Below are 24,678 nucleotides of genomic sequence, written 5' to 3'. Positions count from 1 at the left end.
TCGAGGCTCATGGGAATCGTAGTTCGTAAGCACAGTTAATACTCTGGTGACGGCGAGTCCCTTATCAAAGGGAGTATTCGTAACACTCCTCATTAATTGGCTGGTGTGCATGTAGAAACCGTTTGTGATTTGGTGCATTTCAGGGGCAAACCCATGTGAGCATGGGGGACGTTGCCTTAACACCAAAGGCTCGTTCCAGTGCAAGTGTCTTCAAGGTTACGAAGGGCCGCGTTGCGAAATGGACGTGAACGAGTGCAAGTCAAACCCCTGCCAGAACGATGCCACCTGCCTCGATCAAATTGGCGGATTCCACTGCATCTGCATGCCAGGTTTGGCTCCTACCATTTGTTTTTTACAGAAGCATCATGAGTTTGGAAGTTGCTCTATCACAAGTTCTATCATCTGACTTTCTGTCATTTGTTTGTTTATAGGTTATGAGGGGGTGTTTTGTCAAATAAACACTGACGATTGTGCATCACAGCCTTGCCTCAACAACGGCAAATGTATTGACAAGATCAACTCGTTCCACTGTGACTGCCCCAAAGGTACCTAAATACAACAAGCCTTGTTGTGTATTATCTCATAAGGTACATTGTGGCTGAGCATTTATAACAAACATGGCATGTTTTGTTTTTTCCAGGTTTCTCTGGGAATTTGTGTCAGGTAGACGTGGATGAGTGTGCCAGCACACCGTGTAAAAATGGTGCCAAGTGCACAGACGGACCGAACAAATACACCTGCGAATGCACACCAGGTAAAAACATACTGTTAAGGGGCCACATGTTTCTTGCATCAAAATCCGTAGTTTTTTTGTCGCTGTACCTTTAAGACTTCTATATGTAAATGAAGTCCGCTAACGGCTTTTTAAGTCGGGTGTGTGGCTTGTTCGTCAGGTGTGTGTATCTTAACCCATTTGTCTCTCTGTTGCTGTAGGTTTTGCCGGCCCTCACTGTGAGTCGGACATCAACGAGTGTGCGTCGAGTCCGTGTCATTACGGCGTGTGTAGGGACGGTGTGGCTTCGTTCACCTGTAAATGTCACCCTGGATACACCGGTCGACTGTGTGAGACCAACGTTAACGAGTGTTTGAGCCAGCCATGTCGTAATGGAGGAACCTGCCAGGACAGGGAGAACGCATACATCTGTACCTGTACTAAAGGAACCACAGGTAACACACACACACACTCACAAAATACTTATACACCTGTGCGTGCCATAAAGAAATACAGTTATAGGGATAGGTCAGTTGCTGGCCCTCAGGTCACTGGTTTGGCTTATCGTGGCCCGTTCGGCACGTTTCACGGCCGACCCACCGGCCCGCTCGGTTCTCCCGATGGCCAGTCCGCCCCTGATCAGCCCCAAAGTGCGTCGGCCCACCGGGAAAATGCCGGTATGCCAGATTACCAGTCCAGCCCTGGTCTACGGTAACTCAGATGACCACTCTGTACAATTGTGCTGAGAAGAATGTCTATTCTGAGATGCGGGGTTGGCGCTGTTTTAGCAGCACGAGGGGACCTACACAATATTAGGCAGGCGGTTTTAATGTTGTGGCTGATTGGTGAAAGCTGTGCGTTGCCTAAACAGCAAGTTTCGCTTACTGCTCCCTGGAGAAAACGGGTTGTTCTCCGATCTTGAATTGCTCAGATATAAGGAATATTTCTAATTACGGTCCACAGACGTGATAAATGTGTTAATTTTTTTAACACGTTATTTTTTATATAATTAATCGCACTGAATTAACACATTAAATCGACAGCCCTAATACACATATGTGTGTGTGTGTATGTATATATGTATGTGTAATGAAAGTGGATGGTGACCATGACTTGTCAATAGAAGTAGTCCATATGACTTGTGCTTCTGATGCCATACGATAGCTTTTTGCAATGTACAATGTTCATTTTTGGGTGAACTATCCCTTTAAGAGGCTTTATATCACTGTCTCTCTGTCTATCCCTCTATTTTAACATTGTGTTGTAATTGTGTCTCCAGGTATCAACTGTGAGATCAACACTGACGACTGCAAGAGTAACCCATGTGACTACGGCAAATGCATTGACAAGATAAATGGCTACGAGTGTGTGTGCGAGCCCGGATACACAGGTGAGAGAGTTAGCGTCTGTGTGAGCGAGCGAGAGAGAGAGAGAGAGAGAGAGCAGGCGAACAGGTGGCCAGCGAAAAGCAGAGCTCGTGTATCCGATAACAGATATGAGTTAGGACAGAGACTGCCTTTCCCAACTGGGACACACACAAAGGTTTATTTGACATTTAATGGTGACCAAGGAGGTGTTGGGTATGGTAAAGATCTATATCATGTGGGTGCTCACAGAGCCTCTAAATTCTGTGTACGTGAGACCGTAATAAAGTTACATTGTTATAAGAGAATCAAAAAGTTACACATTAGCCTGCATTGCAGAGTTGTGAGTGTGTTGAGGCGTAATTGTTGTTCGTTCATGTGTGAAATGGGGTCTGCCCTTTTGTATCTGCAAACAGCCCTCTGTAAGACCTGCCCTCCCCCCAGCGAGTGTGTGAGCGGTTCTGTAAGAAAGACAGAATGAAAGAGCACAGAAGGGTGGAGGAAATCCATTGTGTGTTTGGGGCAGGGTTGCAGATTTTGGGATGGGGCCACACACACACACACACACACACACACACACACACACACACACACACACACAAAGACATACAAAGAGGTCAATGCACATCTGAGTCCGAAGGAAAATTCCTTTAGTACGGAAAGTTTTTATAATGTTTTCAATTCTATGTGATTTAACTTCTTGCTAATTTTAAGTTTAAAACTTGCGATTAGTTCACTGTAAGTAACGTTGTATGACAATTTCTGCTAAATACACTGTAAGATCAGGGTTGGGGGTTTTTCGCCACACATGTGAATCAAATATCTGGCCTTTAAGTTGTTTCATAATACAGATGAAGATAATGTGGTATTAACCTTAAAGACAACATGACATCAATTCTGATCCCTTTTACTGTTTTAGGCCACCTCCTCATTAAAGGAATATTTCAGGTTCAATACAAGTTAAGCTCAATCGACAGCATTTGTGGCATATGTTGATTACCATAAAAAATAATTTCGTCTCGTCCCTGCTTTTCTTTAAAACAGTAATAATCTGGGTTACAGTGAGGCACTTACAATGGAAGTCAATGGGGCCAGACGTTAAACATTAAAGTACTCACGGTTTCACAAGTTTAGCCACAAGACATAAACAATATGTGTGTTAATATGATTTTACAGGGACAAAATCACTTACTAACTTTTTCTGTGTAAAGTTATATCCAATTTTATAATTTAGTTGCCATGACGATGTAGTCAAGACCTTAAAATCTATTATATAAACAAATTTGCAGCTCAAATAATAGATGAGTTTTAACAGATTAATTAATGTAAGTGCTTTTATAAAATTATAAACCACATTTCTGGGATTAAACCCTCCAAAAATGTGAAAAAAACTCCTTTATGTGTGACACACTCCTTTAATCCGTATCCATTTGAAACGTGTAATAAAAACGCCAAAGTATTAGGGTATGAAGAGCGTTTTCAAAAGTCTACATTTACTGTGAAGGAAAACGCCGTTCCGATGTAGATGAGAGGTGTAAACGTAGAAAACTTGATGCATTTTTTTTTTTTTTATGAAAATTTTGTGTGGACGTTTAACGATTCAGTGCATGTTATTCAAAAAAAAAAGAAAATCAACATTTTATAACATTTTGAAATTTAATAAATCATCCACCACTGAAACAACTATTCATTTCCACTGAGGTAACAAAGACCACATGGTCAGAAAAATGCAATATTAAACAATATTATTGAACGGCTCTCTGGAATACTTGATTCTGATTGGTCAATGGCGCCATCTAGTGGTCTGATATTTCTAAATAACAACCGCACATCCAGGGATTTGGGCATATAAGACCGGTCATCCGTGTATTGCGAGTCAGTTGTTATTGGCCAGTTGTTATTGCAAAATAAAACCCTTCAGGATGATCCTGATCATCCTGTGGGGGTTTATTTTGACAAGTCAGGGGACATGATTAATAAAAAAAACAGTAATCTCAGCACGCTACATTGACTGCCTCACGCATTGAAATGCGTTTTATGTTGTAATCACTATAAAAATGTTCATGCTCAAAATCAATTTATTAAAAAACACTGTCTGTGTTTTGCTCCAACAGGTTCAATGTGTAACATCAACATTGATGACTGCGCGTTGAACCCCTGTCATAACGGGGGCACCTGCATCGATGGAGTCAACACCTTCACCTGTCTCTGTCCGGAGGGTTTCCGTGATGCCACCTGCCTTTCTCAACACAACGAGTGTTCCAGCAACCCCTGTATCCACGGCAACTGTCAGGACCAGATCAACAGCTATAAGTGTGTGTGTGAGGCGGGCTGGACGGGTCGCAACTGTGACATCAACATCAACGAGTGTTTGTCGAACCCGTGTGTTAACGGAGGCACCTGTAAGGACATGACCGGCGGATACGTGTGCACCTGCAGAGCTGGCTTCAGCGGTAAGAGAGCAAGAGTGTGTCCCAAATTTGAGGCTGTGTGCCAATTTACACACTATGCATATTATGTAGGATCCACAATCAGGATTAGTAAATTCCTTATCACTATTTTGAGGTACTCTGATGGCATGTGATGTCCAGTGGTTTCTCCAAAATGTACGAATTTGTTTTTATGGCTAATATTACCCACAACTCCTTGCAGTATGGAAGAGGAGGAGTTTATAATGGTTCTTTTTGTACTTTCATTTTTCAAACTACAACTATAAACAGCAATAAATGCAATGGCAACTATTTAGCTAGATTTAGATCTAAAAATATATAAATAAAATTTGAATTCAGCAAATTTAACAAAAATGAATAAATTATGGTGGTAACATTTAATTAAAGAGCTACTTAAAGATGAGAAATAAATGAAATATGGCAATAATAGTAATTTCCTAGTAATGAAATGAAACAAAATACATTTTAAATAAAAACATGTATTTTAAAAAATATTGTTACACAAAAAAAAATATTTAAAAAGTTAAATACAAAAACGTACAATTAACTAAAGTAATAAAATACAGTGGTAATATTTAATAAAACATTATTTGAAATAAAGATGGAAAAGTAAGACTAAATATGCCAATAATTTAACTTTTCTAGTAAAATTAAATAAATACAATTGCTTAAAATTATTTTTACTTACAATGTTTAAAAAATACATTTAAATAATAAAAAAAAGTGTAAAGTAAAATGAGAAATTAACAATAAGCAAATTTAACAAAAAGTAATACATTCATTAAACAGTCTTTTAAAAAAGACAAATAATGATTTTCTCTCTCCGTGCAGTAGCAGGTTGTGAATGCTTATTTACAAAAGCGAGCAATTCATTTTAAGGTAATTTTTTAGCTTGTTGTAATTTTTCTTCACAATGTTGATTGATGTGGTCATACGTTACAGTTCTGCACTTTCTTACTACATACTCAAGGATGTACTTACTACGGAGCCCCTTATAGGACAGTTCAGGAATTGTTTTTTCATTCCCTTGCAATTCTGCGCTCCCTTCCATGTTTTAAAGGGGACCTGTTATGCAAAATTCACTTTTACTTGGTGTTTGAATATAAATGTGTGTTGGCAAGTGTGTGCACAACCTCCCTATAATGTTAAAAATCCACCCAGTTCTATTTTTTTAATCCCCATTAATCATAAGCACTGTATCAGAACAAGCCATTCGCAGATTCTGTACAAAGTGATGTCACATTGCACAGGCCCCGCCCCCGACTGTTGACGGACACTGCCAACAGACATGTTTGTTTGTGTGTTTCATTATAGCGTATAGCGAACGCTATAACTGTATTTGTGTGTGTGTGTGTGTGTGTGTGTGTGTGTGTGTTGCTCATCCATCGTTGCAAAACTGCTGAAAATACTCTACAACAAGTAAATACATTTATCAAATAACCTTTCGGAAACTTCCTGGTTCATTCTCAAAGAGTCTCTCCCTCATCAGTGTCTGACTCCGGTTCAAACTTATAGGGCTGAACATCTCTGTTTTCACTGACAGTCATATTGCTTATGATGTCTTGTTATCCGAAGCAGAGATGTCAAAGCTCCGCCCTATTCTGGATACGGGGCGGGGAGCAGCAGCTTATTTGCATTTAAAGACACACACACGCACACACAAAAACAGCTCGTTTTTATTCCCACCCAAAAATTGGCATTTTCAACATGGTATAATAAATGATCTGTTGGGTCTGTTGGGAAAATTCACAGACACATTCTAACATGGTAACCATGTCAGTTTCATGTTTTGTTTTGGGCAGAAATAGGGTTTTGTAAAACCTATTGCATGGGCACGCAAAAATATTTCAGGTGTTAACTATTTATTTGAAAGTTGTGTGGGCTTATTTGTGTGCTTGCATTGCATTTGCGTGTTTAGTGAGCTTGACGTTATATATTTTCTTGTGTATAGGTCCTAACTGCCAGACTAACATTAATGAGTGTGCATCCAACCCCTGCCTGAACCAGGGCACCTGTATCGACGATGTGGCTGGATTCAAGTGTAACTGCTTACTGCCTTACACGGGTATGCCTTTTAATTCTCTGCTCTTCTGCTGGTTTTTATTTTGCTTGAAATTGCAAACTTTGCAAAGATTATTGGCTGTCTAGAGACATGAAATAACACGGCTGGGTCAAGGGTGGGTGCTCAAATAGGTCTATTTCCTGTTTGGCCCCTTCCTGTTTCCTGTTGAGGTCAAGAATTGACAATAGGAGGAAACAGCATGTGACTTCCTGCTGTGGCGGGTCACTGTGGAAACAGATAAGGAAGTGTCTGCAGGAACTGAGCTGGAAAAATGAGGCAATAGAAGAGGAAGATTGAAATAACAAAAGGCAGAGAGAAATGCATGTGTCTGTGCCAAGTGAATTGTGTTCATGTTGACACGCTTGTGTATGTGTTTCTCAGGTGAGGTGTGTGAAAGTGTCTTGGCCCCCTGTGCTCCACGCCCTTGTAAGAACGGAGGTGTGTGTCGCGAATCGGAAGATTTTCTGAGTTTCTCTTGCGCCTGCCCTGCTGGATGGCAAGGTAAGACTGTGTGACGTGGTTTCGTTAAAAACGTCTCTTGCTATCCTGGAAATTATGGGAATTAAAATAATTATTTTAGGCCTGGAAAAGGGACAACACAATATTAATTTGTGGGTGAACTGTACCTTTAACACATTCATCATTATAATAACACTTTCCATTCCTCTTTTCTACAGGTCAGACGTGTGAGGTGGACATTAATGAGTGTGTGAGGAATCCTTGTACTAATGGAGGAGTGTGTGAGAACTTGCGTGGTGGATTTCAGTGCCGCTGTAACCCGGGATTCACTGGAGATCTGTGCGAGACCGATAGTGACGACTGCGCACAGAGTAAGACACTCACAAAGTTTGTGTTGAAAAACTGATGCCCAAAAATGCTGTGTAGTTAGGGACTTCACTAGATTTTGCAGCAGCTATAAGTGTAAATAGTACAAAGAGAGTAAATAAATGAATACATTTTAGGTCAAATACATACTGTAAATTATATACATATCTTATTTAGTTTTTTGTACCATAACACACATTACTGGTATAAATTATTATTATTAGTTTTTAAAGAGTTTATTATTATTTTTATAATAATAAAATACCAGTATGTATGTGTGTATGTGTATATATATATATATATATATATATATATATAATATTAAGTATTAATTTATTTGACAAAAATTATAGTAACAAGCATAAAAAATTAAACTGAAATTAACAATTTTACAAAGGATTAAATTATATAATTAAACAGTTATGTAAAGGTAAAGATGGAAAATAAGACTAAATATGCCATTTAATTCTTTTTGTAATGATAAAAAAAATATTACATTTTTAAATATTTTTTTAATTTACAATTGGAAAAAATGTAATTAAAAACAATAATAAATGTGCAGACTACGACAAAATATATATATATATATATATATATATATATATATATGTGTGTGTGTATTTTTATTTATTTATTTTACAAAAAGGTATACAGGCACTAAAAAATTATTATATATAATTATATATATATATATTTAATTATATTTAAATTATAATAAATGTGCTGGGTAAAAAAGTCTTTTTTTTTATCAAAACATTATACAGGTAATACAAATATATTCAAAAATAACAATAAATATTTTTTTTTTTTTTATATTATAATATAAAAGTTTTTATATTAAATTCTAGAATAAAAATAATCAAAGTGCATTTAACAATTTTACAAAGGAATACATTATGGTGGTAACATTAACTAAGACTAAAGACTAAATATGCCAATGATTTTTACAAAAAGATGAAAAATAATATCAATTCTCTCTCTCAGATCCTTGCAGTAACGGCGGTGTGTGTCAGGACCGTGTGAATGGATTTGTGTGCGTGTGTTTGGCTGGTTTCCGTGGAGAGCGCTGCACAGAAGACATCGACGAGTGTGTTGGCGCCCCCTGCCGCAACGGAGGGAACTGCACCGACTGTGTCAACAGCTACACATGCAGCTGTCCTGTTGGATTCAGTGGCATCAACTGTGAGATCAACACACCAGACTGCACTGAGAGGTACATTCTATCATACAAGTGCAAAATTATACTGTACCTTACTTAACTTTTGCCGCTCCAATCAAATAATAAGTTATGACTTTTTTTTACACAAAATTGCATTTGAAAATACAAAATAATCTCATTTATATTTCTATATAGATTATGTAGCATAGTACTCGTTTAAACGTTTATCATTCCATACTGCATATGGTTTCACAGACAGTAGGAAGTATACAGTATACTGTCCTCAAATCATTTTAAACATATAACATTTCCTGTTTTGTTTGTATACAAAAATCTCAATACATTTTTGTTACCCTCTTCAGCTCCTGTTTTAATGGCGGCACATGTGTGGATGGCATAAACTCCTTCTCCTGCGTGTGTTTGCCGGGATTTACCGGAAATTACTGCCAGCACGATGTGAACGAGTGCGACTCGCGGCCATGCCAAAACGGAGGCACCTGTCAAGATGGATACGGCACCTACAAATGCACCTGCCCGCACGGCTACACCGGACTCAACTGCCAGGTACACACACGCACACACTCCTCCTTAATTTAACTTTTATTAAGCTTAAATGTATGATGTAGGCGTATTTAATACATAACTGATGTTTTTGTATGTTATAGAGTCTGGTCCGCTGGTGTGACTCCACCCCCTGTAAGAACGGTGGCTCGTGTTGGCAGCAGGGATCGTCTTTTACCTGCCAGTGTGCCAGTGGCTGGACGGGCATCTACTGTGACGTGCCCAGTGTCAGCTGTGAGGTCGCCGCCCAACAGCAAGGTAGCAAAGAACGTTTCTGTTTGGCTTTACGGTAGGCACATAGGTTAGATTACAATAGTTTATAAGTTTACCCACTTATGAAGTCTTAAATATATATATACGTATTAAATGAACTCTCTCTCAGGAGTGTCCGTGACGGTTCTGTGTCGCAATGCGGGTCAGTGTGTTGACGTTGGGAACACGCACCTGTGCAGTTGTCAGGCCGGATACACGGGCAGCTACTGTCAGGAGCAGGTGGATGAGTGTATGCCGAACCCCTGCCAGAATGGAGCCACCTGCACCGATTACCTGGGAGGATACAGCTGTGAGGTATGAACATAAAGACACACGCCTGTGCCAATAATAACTCACATCATATAAGTAAGGGATAATGTCCAATCAGACCCCAACACGGAACTTATGACAAGACTAAATTAACAAATGATTGTATTGTAATTACTGAGAGGAGTGGATCCAAAAATGGAGGACCGCAGAATTCCAATGTATGTAAAATGTATCTTGACCAATCAGAATCCAGTATTCCAGAGAGCCGTGTAATAAGGGCCTTTCCGTTTCAGTGTGTTCCTGGATATCATGGTGTGAACTGCAGTAAGGAGATAAACGAGTGTTTGTCGCAACCCTGCCAGAACGGAGGAGCCTGCATCGACCTTGTCAACACGTACAAATGCTCCTGCCCACGAGGAACGCAAGGTACGCCCACACTCGCGTATATGTACGGACATACACGCACACAAATATTGGGGTCTAAAAGTCTGAGACCTCATTGAAAATGTTGTGGGATTTTGAGAAAATTGCAAAAAGGAAGCAATTAGTGAAATGTTTTCTCTGCGTGTCTTTTCAGGAGTTCACTGTGAGATTGACGTTGACGACTGTTCCCCGGCCGTGGACCCGTTAACCGGCGAGTCACGGTGCTTCAACGGCGGGCGTTGCGTGGACCGTGTTGGCGGATACGGGTGCGTGTGTCCGGCCGGTTTTGTCGGCGAGCGCTGTGAGGGTGACGTTAACGAGTGCTTGTCTGACCCCTGTGACCCCAACGGATCCTACAACTGCGTCCAGCTTAACAACGATTTCCGCTGCGAGTGTCGTACAGGATACACAGGTACGAACAAACCAAGAGGCACTCTTATATATACACAAACACTTGGAGCTGCATACTGTTTGCAGTTTAACGATTCTGGTTGTTTAATGAGTTAAAGACAGAGATGCGAGTCATTTTGAAAGATTCATTAAAATAACCGGGACAGAAAAGTAATATCTGACTATATCAGAACTAGTCAAATCTGACTAGTCTGGTCGCACTGTATGTTTGTTGTTGAGCGCAACAAGGACAACGCAAAAGAAGCATATCATTTCTAAAACTAGGGCTGTAATTCGACTAACATTTTAAAATGATTTCATTGCTTGACATGCCGATTAATCAAATTAATCGCATACATCATTATTTGCTAAGAAAGGCCACGAAAATGAGAGAATTCATATAATTCATGCATAATAATGCCTATAATATATCTGGAGTGGTGGTGGCGTAGTGGGCTAAAGCACCGAACTGGTAAGCAGAAGGTTGCTGGTTCGATCCCCACAGTCACCACCATTGTGTCCTTGAGCAAGGCACTTAACTCCAGGTTGCTCTGGGGCGATTGTCCCTGTAATAAGTGCACTGTAAGTTGCTTTGGACAAAAGTGTCTGCCAAATGCATAAATGTAAATATTATACGGATTGAAATTCAGTTTGAAATAAATTGCATTATTATGACAGATAAAGCATTGATTAGGCAATGCAAAAAGTGGCTTAAGAACTCAATATATTGATATTCTCATATCATTTAACAAGCCTACAATATGTCCAATTCTCACAGTACGTGCTCTTACGTTCCGTCTGCATTATTTTTAATCGTCGCTCTATGTACACGTGCATGCCTCAGACGGACATGTTTGGAGCATCTCACTGTTATTCAGTGTCACAAATGGCACATTTTGAGGATGCTTTGTTAAATAAAAAGTAGTGCAATCTTTGAAAATCATGCACCTGTAGTGCTTAGTGAACAGTTGTTATTCTTTGGCTGCGCTGCTTGTTGGGAGGTTTGTTGAGGCTCGCTGCCACTAAAACAGATGTACTTTAACCTTAAATTGCTCGTATGGTAGGAAAATATGTACTTTTGTTACGGAATTTACATTTACGTCAGTGGGCACAATTAATTGCATTATTTTTTAGATATTTAATTACTAATATCGACAATATTTTTTGCAATGCTGCTGCAAAGTATTTTAGATTGAGCAGAAGAATACAGACATTTAAGAACAGTTAAGAGAACCAAAATCACATGAAAATCGTGACAATCAACATAAACCATTTCTCTACTTATTTAAAAAAAGAAGAATATGTATCTTTGAGTCTGCTCCATATCAATCCAGTAAGTGGTGTTAGTAGTTAGTGTTTGTAGAAAGTTTTTGACAGGTTTCTAAATGTTTTTAAATTGTTTTGTCTCTGTAGGCAAACGCTGTGAAACTGTGTTTAATGGCTGTAAAGACACACCATGCAAAAATGGAGGAACATGTGCCGTTGCCAGCAACACTAAACACGGATACATCTGTAAATGTCAGCCGGTGAGTAACAGCAACTTCAATTTAGATCGCTAACGTTTGTCAAGACAAAATCTTTTTAAAAAGTTTGTCAAGTAGACCGTCAGATAAAACCTTCAGAAAGATTGATAAATGGATAGTTTGTATTGAACTGGCAGGTCTTGTGTGGGTTTGTTTACATTTAAATTTTTTGAATTAAGAGTTCTTTTTAGAGTTTGAATTAACGAGCATTCCGCTGGCCTGTTTAAACGTTCTGTCAATGTAAGTCTATGGGTGAATTCCAAATGGAAGTGAGCATCCCTATGCCCTCCTCCTTCCGAAGCGCTGAGCCCTTGAATTGGGAACTCTGGAAGGGAGTAGGGCACACGCGTCTCATGTATGGCAGTTTGGAACACACTTGATGAAGGGACAGACAGATGAAAGACATCCGTGACTTCCACTGTATCTTCGCCTAAAACGTTACCATGACGACGCAGCGCAGCTAGACTTTTTATAATTTTTGTATTTATTTTCAAACATTGCCTTTTTGTGTCTTATTTAAATTATTTATTTATTTTAATAATAATAATATAGTAGTAATAGTAATATATCTATACATACATTTATGTAAAATACACTAATGAACATTTCCTGCCGAACGTTATTTGGTGCAAGAGAGGTTTTAATAATAAATAAATAATAAATCACAGGGTTTAGACTAGTCTACATGAAAAAATGGACCCTGTTTTTGGAGCATCTCTCTGCTTATAGTTGTCTACTATCTTATGTATGAGGACTAATGTAAACAGCGGAGGAGAAGTATCTGTTATAAAAGGGCTATAGCGCTTGCGTGAGCGTTTGAACATGTAATATGTTCTGACCGATGACCTTGCTTTAAAGTATATCCCGAGGACACGCCACCAGGGTCATGTGATCATAAGTGGTAAAATGAGTGGTGGTGGCATAGTGGGCTTAAGCACATCACTGGTAATCAGAAGGTTGCTGGTTCTACCCCCACAGCCACCACCATTGTGTCCTTGAGCAAGGCACTTAACTCCAGGTTGCTCCGGGGAGATTGTCCCTGTATGAGTGCACTATTAGTCGCCTTGGATAAAAGCGTCTGCCAAATGCATAAATGTAAATGTAAAATGTCCTCGACGTGACCATCGCATGTACCCTTCACAAACGGGCCCTTTATGGAGGGTGTTGAGTTGCTCACTTTCATTTGGAACACCCCTTTGTGTGGTATCCCCTTGCCTCAGTGCCCTTCAAGGGCGCAAAAACGCAGTTTGGAATTCGCCATATTAAATGTTTCAATATTTTGATCGTCTATTGAGCGAAAACCGTTATTCCGATCAGTTAGAAAATTGGTAGCAATGCGAGACAGAACAGTCTGAAGGTCTGTACCAAGTTTGGTTGATGTAGCTTGAAAGCTACTGAATAACAGTATGTTGGTTTCGTCAAGCCAACCTAATTAACCAAGCTTGATTTGCGCTTGAATTGTCGAAATCTCCGACACCTTTTACGTACTCTTATAGCATTCATACCTGTTGTATATTGTCTCATTCTGTTACTCTCTCTCAGGGTTACTCTGGCTCCTCCTGCGATTACGATGCCCAGTCCTGCGGCTCTTTGCGTTGTCGTAATGGTGCTACCTGCGTCTCTGGCCACTTGAATCCACGCTGTCTCTGCCCACCCGGCTTCAGCGGGCACGAGTGCCAAACACGGATGGACTCACCCTGCCTGACCAACCCCTGCTACAACGGAGGCACCTGCCAACCAATCAACGAGGCGCCGTTCTACCGCTGTTCCTGCCCTGCCAACTTCAACGGGCTGCTTTGCCACATCCTCGACTACTCCTTCAATGGTGGGCAGGGCCGTGACATAGCCCCGCCTCCAGAGGTCGATATCCGATGTGAAATCGCTCAGTGTGAAGGCAGGGGTGGAAACGCGATCTGTGATACGCAGTGTAATAATCATGCTTGTGGTTGGGACGGCGGCGACTGCTCTCTGAATTTCGACGACCCGTGGCAAAACTGTAGTGCCGCCCTGCAGTGCTGGAGGTACTTTAATGATGGAAAATGCGACGAGCAGTGCGCTAACGCTGGCTGCCTTTACGATGGATTTGACTGCCAAAGACTAGAAGGACAATGCAAGTAAGTGATATACAGACACATGTACACACAAACATACAAGAGGACAAATCATTTTTTTTTATGATTTTATTTGAGAAATATCTCCCCCTAAATATTTCTCTGTTTGTTTCTCTCTCCAGTCCGCTGTATGATCAATACTGTAAGGATCACTACGCGGATGGTCACTGTGATCAGGGCTGTAATAACGCAGAGTGTGAATGGGACGGTCTTGACTGCGCTGAGGACGTTCCTCAGAAACTCGCTGTGGGAAGTCTGGTTCTCGTGGTCCATATCCCACCGGAGGAGCTTCACAACCGTTCCTCATCGTTCCTCCGCGAGCTCAGCAGACTGCTGCATACGAACGTAGTGTTTCGTCGTGACACTAATGGAGAACCACTCATTTTCCCGTACTATGGCAACGAGCATGAGCTGAGTAAACACAAACGTGCCGATTGGGCTGACCCTGCCCAGCTGTTGCAGCGCGCCAGGAGGAGCCTGACGTCATTTATAAAGCCACGCCTACGACGAGAGCTGGATCAAATGGAGATCAAAGGGTGAGTGAGCGATTGCAATTTTGACCGATAAAATCACATCTTCTCACGTACATGCTAAAATACGTGCTAAATAGTTTTGGATATTTTGTATTTATATAATATAAGACATATTTATTTTTGTATTATGATTTGTTTTGTATTGCATATATATTATAGTTATATTTAATTGTTTTGCAATATAATATTACATTTTATTATAGTCTATTATATTTTAGTGATATTATTTATGTTGTATTATAGTAACAATAAGCGTTTGTTGCAGGTCTATCGTCTATTTAGAAATCGACAATCGTCAGTGTTATCAGCAATCTGACGAGTGTTTCCAGAGCGCTACAGATGTGGCAGCATTTCTCGGAGCATTGGCCTCTAGCGGGAATCTCAATGTTCCTTACATCATTGAGGCAGTCACCAGTGAGTACCCAAACACACATTAATGTACTCCAAGGAAAAAGCATGATTGAAAACACACACACACACACTCAATCACACCCTATATTAATAGTGTGTGTATCTGCAGGTGAGGGTGAACCTCCGAAGGCGGGCGAGATGTACCCCATGTTCCTGGTGCTGCTTGCTTTGGCCATTTTGGCCCTGGCCGCTGTGGGCGTTGTGATGTCCAGGAAGCGCAAACGGGAACATGGACAGCTCTGGTTCCCCGAGGGATTTAAAGTGACAGAACCCAAAAAGAAACGAAGAGAACCAGTGGGAGAGGATTCTGTCGGACTCAAGTGAGTTTGCAAATGTTTGATTTAAAGTGGCCATTTCTTAAACTTCCATATTTTAATATTATAATACTCAAATACCTTTTTCCATGTAAACAAAAATATGTTATAGAATGTATTAGGTTAAGGCAAGATAATTTGTAGCACGTTATACATAATTGTAATTCAAAGGGCTTTACACTCCGCGTCTGAGACAGTCAACCTCATTTTATCACGTGGCTTGTTGAGCGCGTTGCCACGGAGACAGCGAGTGTGGAGACCATCCACCGCAGCATCCACGCTCAACTCACCACACGCTCCACCGAGAATTAACCACATTATAGCGACCCCAAGGAGGTTACCCCATGTGACTCTACCCTCCCTAGCAACCGGGCCAATTTGGTTGCTTCGGAGACCTGGCTGGAGTCACTCAGCACGCCCTGAGATTCGAACTAGCGAACTCCAGGGGTGGTAGCCAGCGTCTTTAGCACTGAGCTACCCAGGCCCCGTTAGATATCGTAGATTTTATGATTGTTTTTGCTGCTGTTCCTTTAAGACATCTGTCAACGTTTTTGCATTTAAATTAGTTGCATCATTCACGCTTTGAAGGTTTGCTGTTGAGTCCAATGTAGTCGGTACTACCCAATCTTTAGATGTATTCCAAAGTTATAAAACAAAATGATGGATGATATATAAACCTCAAAATAACAACATGCAACTTCATGTCCCATCAGACCTCTGAAACACTCTGACAGCGCTCTAATGGACGAACAGTTGAACGAATGGGCAGAAGATGACACCGCTAAACGCTTCAGGGTGAGTGCACGTTCTAACTGTTGAGCAAATAGTCTTTTGGTTGATATTATTGGCCTGTTGGTTGTATAACTGTTTATATATGCATGTAGTTTGAGGAGCAGTCCATTCTGGACATGACGGGCCAGTTGGATCATCGTCAATGGACACAACAGCATCTGGATGCCGCTGACTTGCGTTTGAACTCTATGGCCCCAACGCCTCCACAAGGAGAAATTGAGAATGACAGCATGGACGTCAACGTCCGCGGGCCTGGTAAGTGAACTTACACCTTTTCGTCGTGTGCCATAGAAATAACACAAAAACACAAACATTTAAAATGTATATTGCTTTCCACAATTTTATATGTGTATTGTAATATTCTTAAACAATCCTCTCTTTCTTAGACGGCTTCACTCCACTAATGATTGCATCGTGCAGTGGTGGCGGTCTTGAGAATGAAAATGGCGAGGGAGAAGATGATCCGTCCACTGATGTCATCACTGACTTCATCTACCACGGTGCCAACCTTCACAATCAGACAGACCGCACGGGCGAGACCGCGCTGCACCTGGCTGCCCGCTACGCCCGCTCCGATGCAGCCAAACGCCTGCTGGAGTCGAGCGCTGATGCTAACGTTCAGGATAACATGGGCCGCACGCCTCTCCACGCTGCTGTTGCTGCTGATGCCCAGGGTGTCTTCCAGGTAATAACAACCCTACGGTCACACTAATGAACCAAATGCAGATTATATTTATTATCATTCAGGAGGGTGCAGTTTTAAAACGTTGCCTTCCACTTGGTATAGATTCTGATCCGGAACCGAGCGACAGATCTGGATGCCCGCATGCATGACGGAACAACCCCGCTAATCCTGGCCACCCGATTGGCTGTTGAGGGAATGGTGGATGAGCTCATTAACTGCCACGCAGATCCAAATGCTGTTGATGATTCTGGTATGAACACACACACACATTACACACTGTCAAAAACACTCAAAGTTGGCTTTTCTTTAAATGCACATTTTATAGCCTCATTTAGAAGGCGCATGGATGTCCTCTAATTTCGTTCACTTTTGTCTCTGTAGGCAAATCAGCTCTTCACTGGGCGGCCGCAGTTAATAATGTAGATGCTGCTGTCTTTCTTTTGAAAAATGGCGCAAATAAAGACCTACAGAATAACAAGGTGGGTGTGTTTATTTGTTTTCCTTTTTTTTTCCTCCATGTTATATTCATATGTTTGTCAATTTTACTCTGACTAAAATGGCATATCATTTAGTCAACAAAAATTACATTTTTGTTGACAATAATGTGCAAATTGACACAAAAAAACATTCAAATATTCAAATATTTTTTTAAATGTGTAAACGACTATAAACAACAATTATTTAATCATGTATAAAACATTATATATTAATATAATCAAATATAATTAAGAATTAATATGATTTAATTATATTAGTAAATATAATAAATATAACATGATAGAATATATGATATATTCTAATTAATACAATAATTATATAATTCACATAAATAGTAATTATTGATATAATTAATAATAAATATTAATATAATTAGTTAAATGTACTTAATATAATTAAAGATTAATTTGTTTAATATTTAAGATTTTAAGTCTTGATATCTCCAACATACTATTTTCTATTTATTTGATTAAAATCTTTCTAGTTTTTTACTAATTTGACAAATTTTATCAAAAATTAAAATGTATTTATTTTGTGTGCATCATTAATATATCTTGCTGTATTTTTTCTTGTCAGTCTTAATGAACAACTGTTTGATTATTCTCATAATGCGTCTTTTTCGTTTCATTTTTGTTATCGTCTAAAAAAATAACATTATTTTCATCTGTAATTTCATTGAAGACATTAACACTACAAGCATTACTTTTATAATTCAACATGAAATGAAAATGGATCATGTTTATTTCCTTAATACACATTGTTGGTGTTGTTTGTCTTCGTAACTTGCTTCGCCTCTGAAGCAACGTTTTGTCTTGGCTATTGTTTAATGTTAATACCCGCTAGCCTCCATCATAGCAAATAAAGATGGATTGTAGCCAGGGCTGGACTGGTAATCTGGCATACCGGGCATTTTCCCGGTGGGCCGACGCACTTTGGGGCCGATCAGGGGCGGACTGGCCATCGGGAGAACCGAGCGGGCCGGTGGGTCGGCCTCGAAATGGGCCACGATAAGCTAAAATGAGCCGCCGCGTTATGCAGAATGGACCACAATCCGGCGCTGCAATAAGCAGAAAAGGACGGCGCTCAACAGCTTTTGGGCCAGTTGCCATGTAAAATCCTGGGCCGATTTCTCGTCCCAGTCCAGTCCTGATTGTAACATACTGTTTCACTCAGAAATGCTTCACATTACGGAAGTAAAATTTTTGGCCAATATCATTTCATCAGGATCTTTGTATGTAAGGTCTACAAGCACTGATATTGACTGTGTGTGTTTGTGCAGGAGGAGACGCCTCTATTCCTGGCCGCTCGCGAAGGCAGTTACGAAACCGCAAAAGCCCTGCTCGACCACCTGGCTAACCGTGACATTGCCGATCACCTGGATCAACTTCCACGAGACATCGCACAGGAACGCATGCACCATGACATCGTCCGTCTATTGGTAGAATACAACCTGGTCCGCAGTCCACAACTGCCTCTATCGCCGCCCCTCTGCTCACCGAACACCTACCTGGGCATCAAACACAGTCCGGGCGGTGCCAACAACAACACCATGGGCAAGAAGTCGCGGAAACCAGGAGGTAAAGGTGTAGGAGGGAAGGATGGAGGTAAAGAGTTGAGAATTAAAAAGAAGAAGAATGAGGGCAAGAATGGAGGCATCATGGAAGTGGGCGTTCTCTCGCCAGTCGATTCACTGGAGTCACCGCACGGTTACCTATCAGATGTCTCCTCGCCACCCATGATGAAGTCACCGTTTCAACAGTCCCCACCCATCACTTTGAATCAACTCCAAGGATTGGCTGACTCCCACATGGGCGGAGCTCATCAGAGTATGGGCAAGCCATTTGACCCCGCCCCTCCACGCTTATCCCATCTCCCAGTGGCTAACAATGGGGGCGGGGCTCAAACAGGGGCTTGTGATTGGCTACAGAGGGTGCAACAGCAGGCAGGTTTCCAGACCCTTATACCCACAATGCACCCTGCCGCGTCCATGCCGCAGGTCATGGGCTATCCGATGATGCAAAGCAGCCATCTCGGCGCGCCGTCGCACATGATGCATAACCACGCCCACCAGAATATTGTGACTATGCAGCACCAAAACTCTAGCTCCGCCCTCTCGCACCACTTCCTGGGAGACCTGAGTGGGCTGGACCTCCAGTCCAGCTCAGGACATGCCCCCATCCAGACCATCCTGACGCAGGAGTCCCAACGCATGGCCCCGCCCCTTTCTAGCACACAGTTCCTAACCCCGCCTTCTCAACATAGTTATTCCAACCCCATGGACAACACGCCCAACCACCAACCGCAAGTTCCTGACCACCCATTCCTCACGCCCTCCCCTGGCTCTCCTGACCAATGGTCCAGCTCGTCTCCACATTCCAACTTGTCTGATTGGTCAGAGGGGATCTCAAGCCCGCCTACCAGTATGCAGATGAACCATATACCCGAGGCCTTTAAGTAGGCGGGGCTTCAGCATTGTGAAGCTAGTTGCTAAAGTACTGAATTTATGGAAAAGACTTTTTAAATGATTTTATATAATGCTAAGAACCATTTTTTTATTCATTTTTGTATTTATTTATGTGCTTTTTTTTTTTTTTTTTATTTATACCATTTATTTCTATTCTGCTCTGAAAATAATGTAGAAAATTATGATAATGCCAGAATATTATTTTAATTAATGCTAGTGTTTTTGTTTTTAATTAAAATTTCAGTATTAATTAGAATTTTTATGGGCATTTTTTATTTTTTTTTTAACCAAAATTTTAGATTTCTTTGAACAAAAGTAGAAAAAGAGTCTTAATTTTGTGATGTAACGCTTGGATGTATTCATATGGACATGTGCACACATACATTTACACATTTATGACTGAGTTATGCTATGTTACCCGAGTATTGTCTGTAGACACTGTTCACTGAACACGAGCCGTCGTAAGGTTTGTGACTGAACTGTTCTGAGTTCGTGTAGAACCCAAATGTTTATCCCATGGTACCTCGCTTAAGGTGTTTTGGGGAACTTTTTTCATATGTAGCATAGTGATCACTGTTATTTATTGCCTGCTGTAGACATTTAGTACATATTCTAGACATGTATATGAGTTTGTGTGTGTGTGTGTGTGTGTGTGTGTGTGTGAGAGAGAGAGCGAGAGAGATGGGTAACCAGTGCAGATGTGTGTGTCACAATGCGATTACACATTCAAGTTCCAGACTTAGCCTATGTTATATAAATGCAGATCAAATGTTGTAATGTAACTGATGACATGAAAAAGACCTCAGTGCTTGTAGTTTGTAAAAAAAATAAGTATTTTGTTCAATGATTTTGTATAATACCCATTCTTGACACAATAAAGGACACTGTTTGGTGACATTACTTTTTAAAATGTGTATGAAGTATCAATTGTTCTGTCTTTAATACATTAGCATAGATAATAACATAGACGCAGTAACTTAAAGAATACTTAAACTACAGTCAGGCTACAGTAGATTGTTAAACTTTAAGTAAATGAGTAGCTACAATTTCAAAATGGCTTCCCCAACATAGCCATTTATACAAATTATATATAGAGCTGCACAACACTACTTGGCTCATTCTATAGTTGGTGGAACATTTCATGTCAACAAAAACAAAGTGCTTTCTCAATAAAACTACTATTGGTTTAAGTTAATATATTTATTCTGTGTAACATATCTACTAGTTGCTTAAGCATTAAACACCTTTTTGATATTATAAGGGAAAGGATATTTTCCCTAGTGAGTTTGTTCACCATTATGGGCAAACTGCATGTCATTCCAGACACTGATTTAATGCTACATTTCAAGTAACGCATCATTAATGGTTCTTTTGTCTATGCATATGTGCAGAAATCCTTTTAAAATAATTGTAAGATTTGTATGTTTTTGCAGATATTCATGTGATATTTTCAGCACGTTCATTAGAGACAGTATCATTTTTAATCATGAATCTGCCTTAAATATAATTTTGTTAGTTTTAAGAGATGTTGTGCAAAACTTTAACCTTTGAGGATGTAAAATATACCTTGAAGGACATCAGAAGCGTTCTTGTTATTTGAAATGTAAAAAAATTAAAAATAAATTTTGTACAAACAAAAGACTGTAACGTAACAAAATGTGGAAAAAGTGAAGCGCTGTGAATACTTTCCGAATGCACTATAGATAGACAGACAGATAGACAGACGGACGGACAGACAGACAGATAGATAGACAGACAGACAGACAGATAGATAGATAGACAGACAGATAGACAGACAGACAGACGGACAGGCAGACAGATAGATAGATAGATGGACAGACAGACAGATAAATAGACAGATAGATAGATAGATAGACAGACAGACAGATAAATAGATAGATAGATAGACAGACAGACAGATAAATAGATAGATAGATAGACAGACAGACAGATAAATAGATAGATAGATAGACAGACAGACAGACAGACAGATAGATAGATAGATAGATAGATAGACAGACAGATAGATAGACAGACAGACAGATAAATAGATAGATAGACAGACAGATAAATAGATAGACAGACAGATAGATAGATAGACAGACAGACAGATAGATAGATAGATAGATAGACAGACAGACAGATAAATAGATAGACAGACAGACAGACAGACAGACAGACAGATAGATAGATAGACAGACAGATAGATAGATAGATAGATAGATAGATAGATAGACAGACAGACAGATAAATAGATAGATAGACAGACAGACAGACAGATAGATAGATAGATAGACAGACAGACAGATAAATAGACAGACAGACAGACAGACAGACAGATAGATAGATAGATAGATAGACAGACAGACAGATAGATAGATAGATAGATAGATAGATAGACAGACAGACAGACAGACAGATAGACAGATAGATACTTACTTAATAAACTAATTTATTTAGTGTAAAATTTATTTAATCTTTTCTGCTTTGTTTACTTCACAACAACATTTTTATAGGCTAAGATTTCTAAATTTGTAGCAAAAGAAAAAGCATTTTCATCTAATAATCTCACTTGTATTTCTATTTAAAAAGGTTGTGATGGATTTTACTCCCACTTAGTGTTACGTGACTGTGTTTTTAAAATCGACTTGACCCCTCAGGATACCTGCGTGGAAATGCTTTTCCCAGTTTGAAGTGGAAACTGACATTCACAGAATGAATCTTTTACAGTCCTCCATTGGCTGTTTAAACATGAAATGGGGCGACCCCATTTACACTCTGAAAAGGGACTGGATGGACCAAAATAATGTTCCAAACATCTCAAATCTGTCATTACCATTTAGCCCACATGAAAGGACCAGCACGCCTCTAAATAAGAGCAGCTTTTAGTTTGTGTTTTGCTCCTGTCAGTGACCGTCCCTGAGCGACACTGTTTAATCGATTCAACATGTGTAGTGAACTGAAAGTGTCTGATTAATCTGTATGCGCGTTGACAGTCAGAAGACTCACAGTTATGATGAGTTTTAAACTTTGGGAATTGTGAAAGACTATTTTGCATTCGGTGGATTTGTTCTGATCACAATCATGTCAAATAAACTCAGACTTCATGATAATTCCAAATCACGTTTCTCATTTGTGCCCTTTCTCTCTCTGTCACACACACCACATACATCCATCTGGCCAGCATGAATCGATGGTTCCCAGTATTCTCAGCAGGGGGCTGGTTTAGAATACACAAGGGACTAACCAGCTGTCAGATGAGTTGATGGTGTGCTGCTTTGCCCTCTGTGACTGAACATGTTACCCAACCCCTGTCTGCAGCAGAGGGCACTGTAGAGCTAAAAAGAACCTTCTGGTACCTTCATCCATAATCCTGAATTAGTGTGTGCTATGTTTAGATGATGCACTGTGGTCTAATTTGTTTGTAAGATTAAGATTTTAGGCATCTCATGTATATGTCACCTATTTATTGACTATGATGTTTTTGATGCATGAAGTCTAGAAAGTTCTGCATTTAAATCGACTGTCTAACTGCTGTCATTATGCTACAAATGAGACATAACAAATCCTAAGAAATTAATTTGATTTCATTTTTGTCATTTTCAGATTAACAAACTCAAAAACAACAATAACAAAATTGCAAGAAGCAAGACAAAATAACCTGGGACGATACTAATCAAGAATGCATTAAAATAATACAAAAATATTTTTCTCTCACAAATTCGAAATAGATCACATGATGATGTTAAATACATTTTGTTTTTTCATTAACAGATATGATATCTACTCTGTTTAAGCTGTAAAATAAACAAATAGACAAATAGTTTATATTTATATATATTATATACAGTGTGTGTGTAAAAGACGATATTGTACAAATTTTAGTACATTTAACTTGTTTAAAAAATATTATAAAAATATTTGTATTGAAAAAAAAAAACAAGATAAAAGTACTAAGTAAGAAAATAAGTTTTGTAGTGAAGTAAACAAACAAAAAACAAACAAAATCGCAAGATAATATAATACGGGATGATACTAATCAAGAATGTATTCATATAATAATAATAAAAAAACATGTAAACAAAATCTTTATTTTTTTAACTGTTATGCATATGATATTTACTCCGTTTAAGCTGCAATATTTTTTTTTCTTATATCTGTTTTTATTCGTATTCTTATCTTCTTTTCCGGTAAAAAAAATATATATATATCTAATGATATGACACATAAGTATTACACAATGTGGGTTAGAAAAATAAACGTTTATTTAAATAAAATAAATAAAAATGTCCCATTGATTTACGTTTATTTTTCCTACCTTTTCTACCTCATTGTCAAATATTTTTTTCTTGTTTTAAGCATTAATACAAATTAAAATAATTCTGATAAAAAAATTAAATTGCTTCTCAAGTATATTTAACTATGTTTAAAGACAAAAGAATCTAAATAAGAAAATAAGATTTGCAGTAAAAGTACCAGGTTAACAAACTCAAATTACTGGATTTGTATATATATATAAAATAAAAAAAAATTAAAAAAAACAATGAGAGGAATGAGTGACATCACTGATTATATGGGGTCCTTTGCTTGAATCATCTCAGGACGCTCCGGTAGGTGCGCACGCATGTACACTGGCCCCTCACGAGCGCGCAGCATATATCCATAGTGACAATAACACCGCGAGAATCCACCGACTGTCCGCGGCGTCTCCCCATGACAACGGGTTCCAGACAATGTAACGGCGTCCGGGTGGCGGGAGAGCCACGTGCAAATATGCCTTTTTGAATTCTTAAATTTTTGAATCTCGTTTTATCCGTTTACGTCATAATTCCTGAATATATCGGCGTCGCGTGCTGCGGTTGTCATGTAGCGGAGGCCG

At 39.5% G+C, this 24,678-nt stretch overlaps 1 protein-coding gene across 1 annotated transcript in view; it reads left to right on the top strand.

Moving 5' to 3' along the window:
- notch1a (notch receptor 1a) overlaps positions 1-20,689 on the top strand; it is a 39,881-nt gene extending 19,192 nt beyond the window's left edge. Inside the window, exons 8-33 of the mRNA XM_052104368.1 lie at positions 144-329; positions 432-545; positions 641-754; positions 934-1,167; positions 1,992-2,102; positions 4,191-4,529; positions 6,478-6,591; positions 6,970-7,089; positions 7,266-7,418; positions 8,398-8,626; positions 8,935-9,136; positions 9,238-9,391; positions 9,516-9,700; positions 9,949-10,081; positions 10,233-10,490; positions 11,882-11,994; positions 13,534-14,105; positions 14,225-14,638; positions 14,901-15,049; positions 15,156-15,366; positions 16,074-16,155; positions 16,245-16,407; positions 16,539-16,837; positions 16,940-17,087; positions 17,219-17,316; positions 18,615-20,689. Of these exons, the coding sequence (XP_051960328.1) occupies positions 144-329; positions 432-545; positions 641-754; positions 934-1,167; positions 1,992-2,102; positions 4,191-4,529; positions 6,478-6,591; positions 6,970-7,089; positions 7,266-7,418; positions 8,398-8,626; positions 8,935-9,136; positions 9,238-9,391; positions 9,516-9,700; positions 9,949-10,081; positions 10,233-10,490; positions 11,882-11,994; positions 13,534-14,105; positions 14,225-14,638; positions 14,901-15,049; positions 15,156-15,366; positions 16,074-16,155; positions 16,245-16,407; positions 16,539-16,837; positions 16,940-17,087; positions 17,219-17,316; positions 18,615-19,793 (6,074 nt within the window). The 3' untranslated portion in view covers positions 19,794-20,689. The remainder of the gene's footprint in view (positions 1-143; positions 330-431; positions 546-640; positions 755-933; positions 1,168-1,991; positions 2,103-4,190; positions 4,530-6,477; positions 6,592-6,969; positions 7,090-7,265; positions 7,419-8,397; positions 8,627-8,934; positions 9,137-9,237; positions 9,392-9,515; positions 9,701-9,948; positions 10,082-10,232; positions 10,491-11,881; positions 11,995-13,533; positions 14,106-14,224; positions 14,639-14,900; positions 15,050-15,155; positions 15,367-16,073; positions 16,156-16,244; positions 16,408-16,538; positions 16,838-16,939; positions 17,088-17,218; positions 17,317-18,614) is intronic.
- Positions 20,690-24,678: the final 3,989 nt, after the last annotated feature.

The sequence above is a fragment of the Xyrauchen texanus genome, chromosome 34 (genome assembly GCF_025860055.1).
Source record: "Xyrauchen texanus isolate HMW12.3.18 chromosome 34, RBS_HiC_50CHRs, whole genome shotgun sequence".
NCBI lineage: Eukaryota > Metazoa > Chordata > Actinopteri > Cypriniformes > Catostomidae > Xyrauchen > Xyrauchen texanus.
This window is presented reverse-complemented; position numbering and strand designations above follow the sequence as displayed.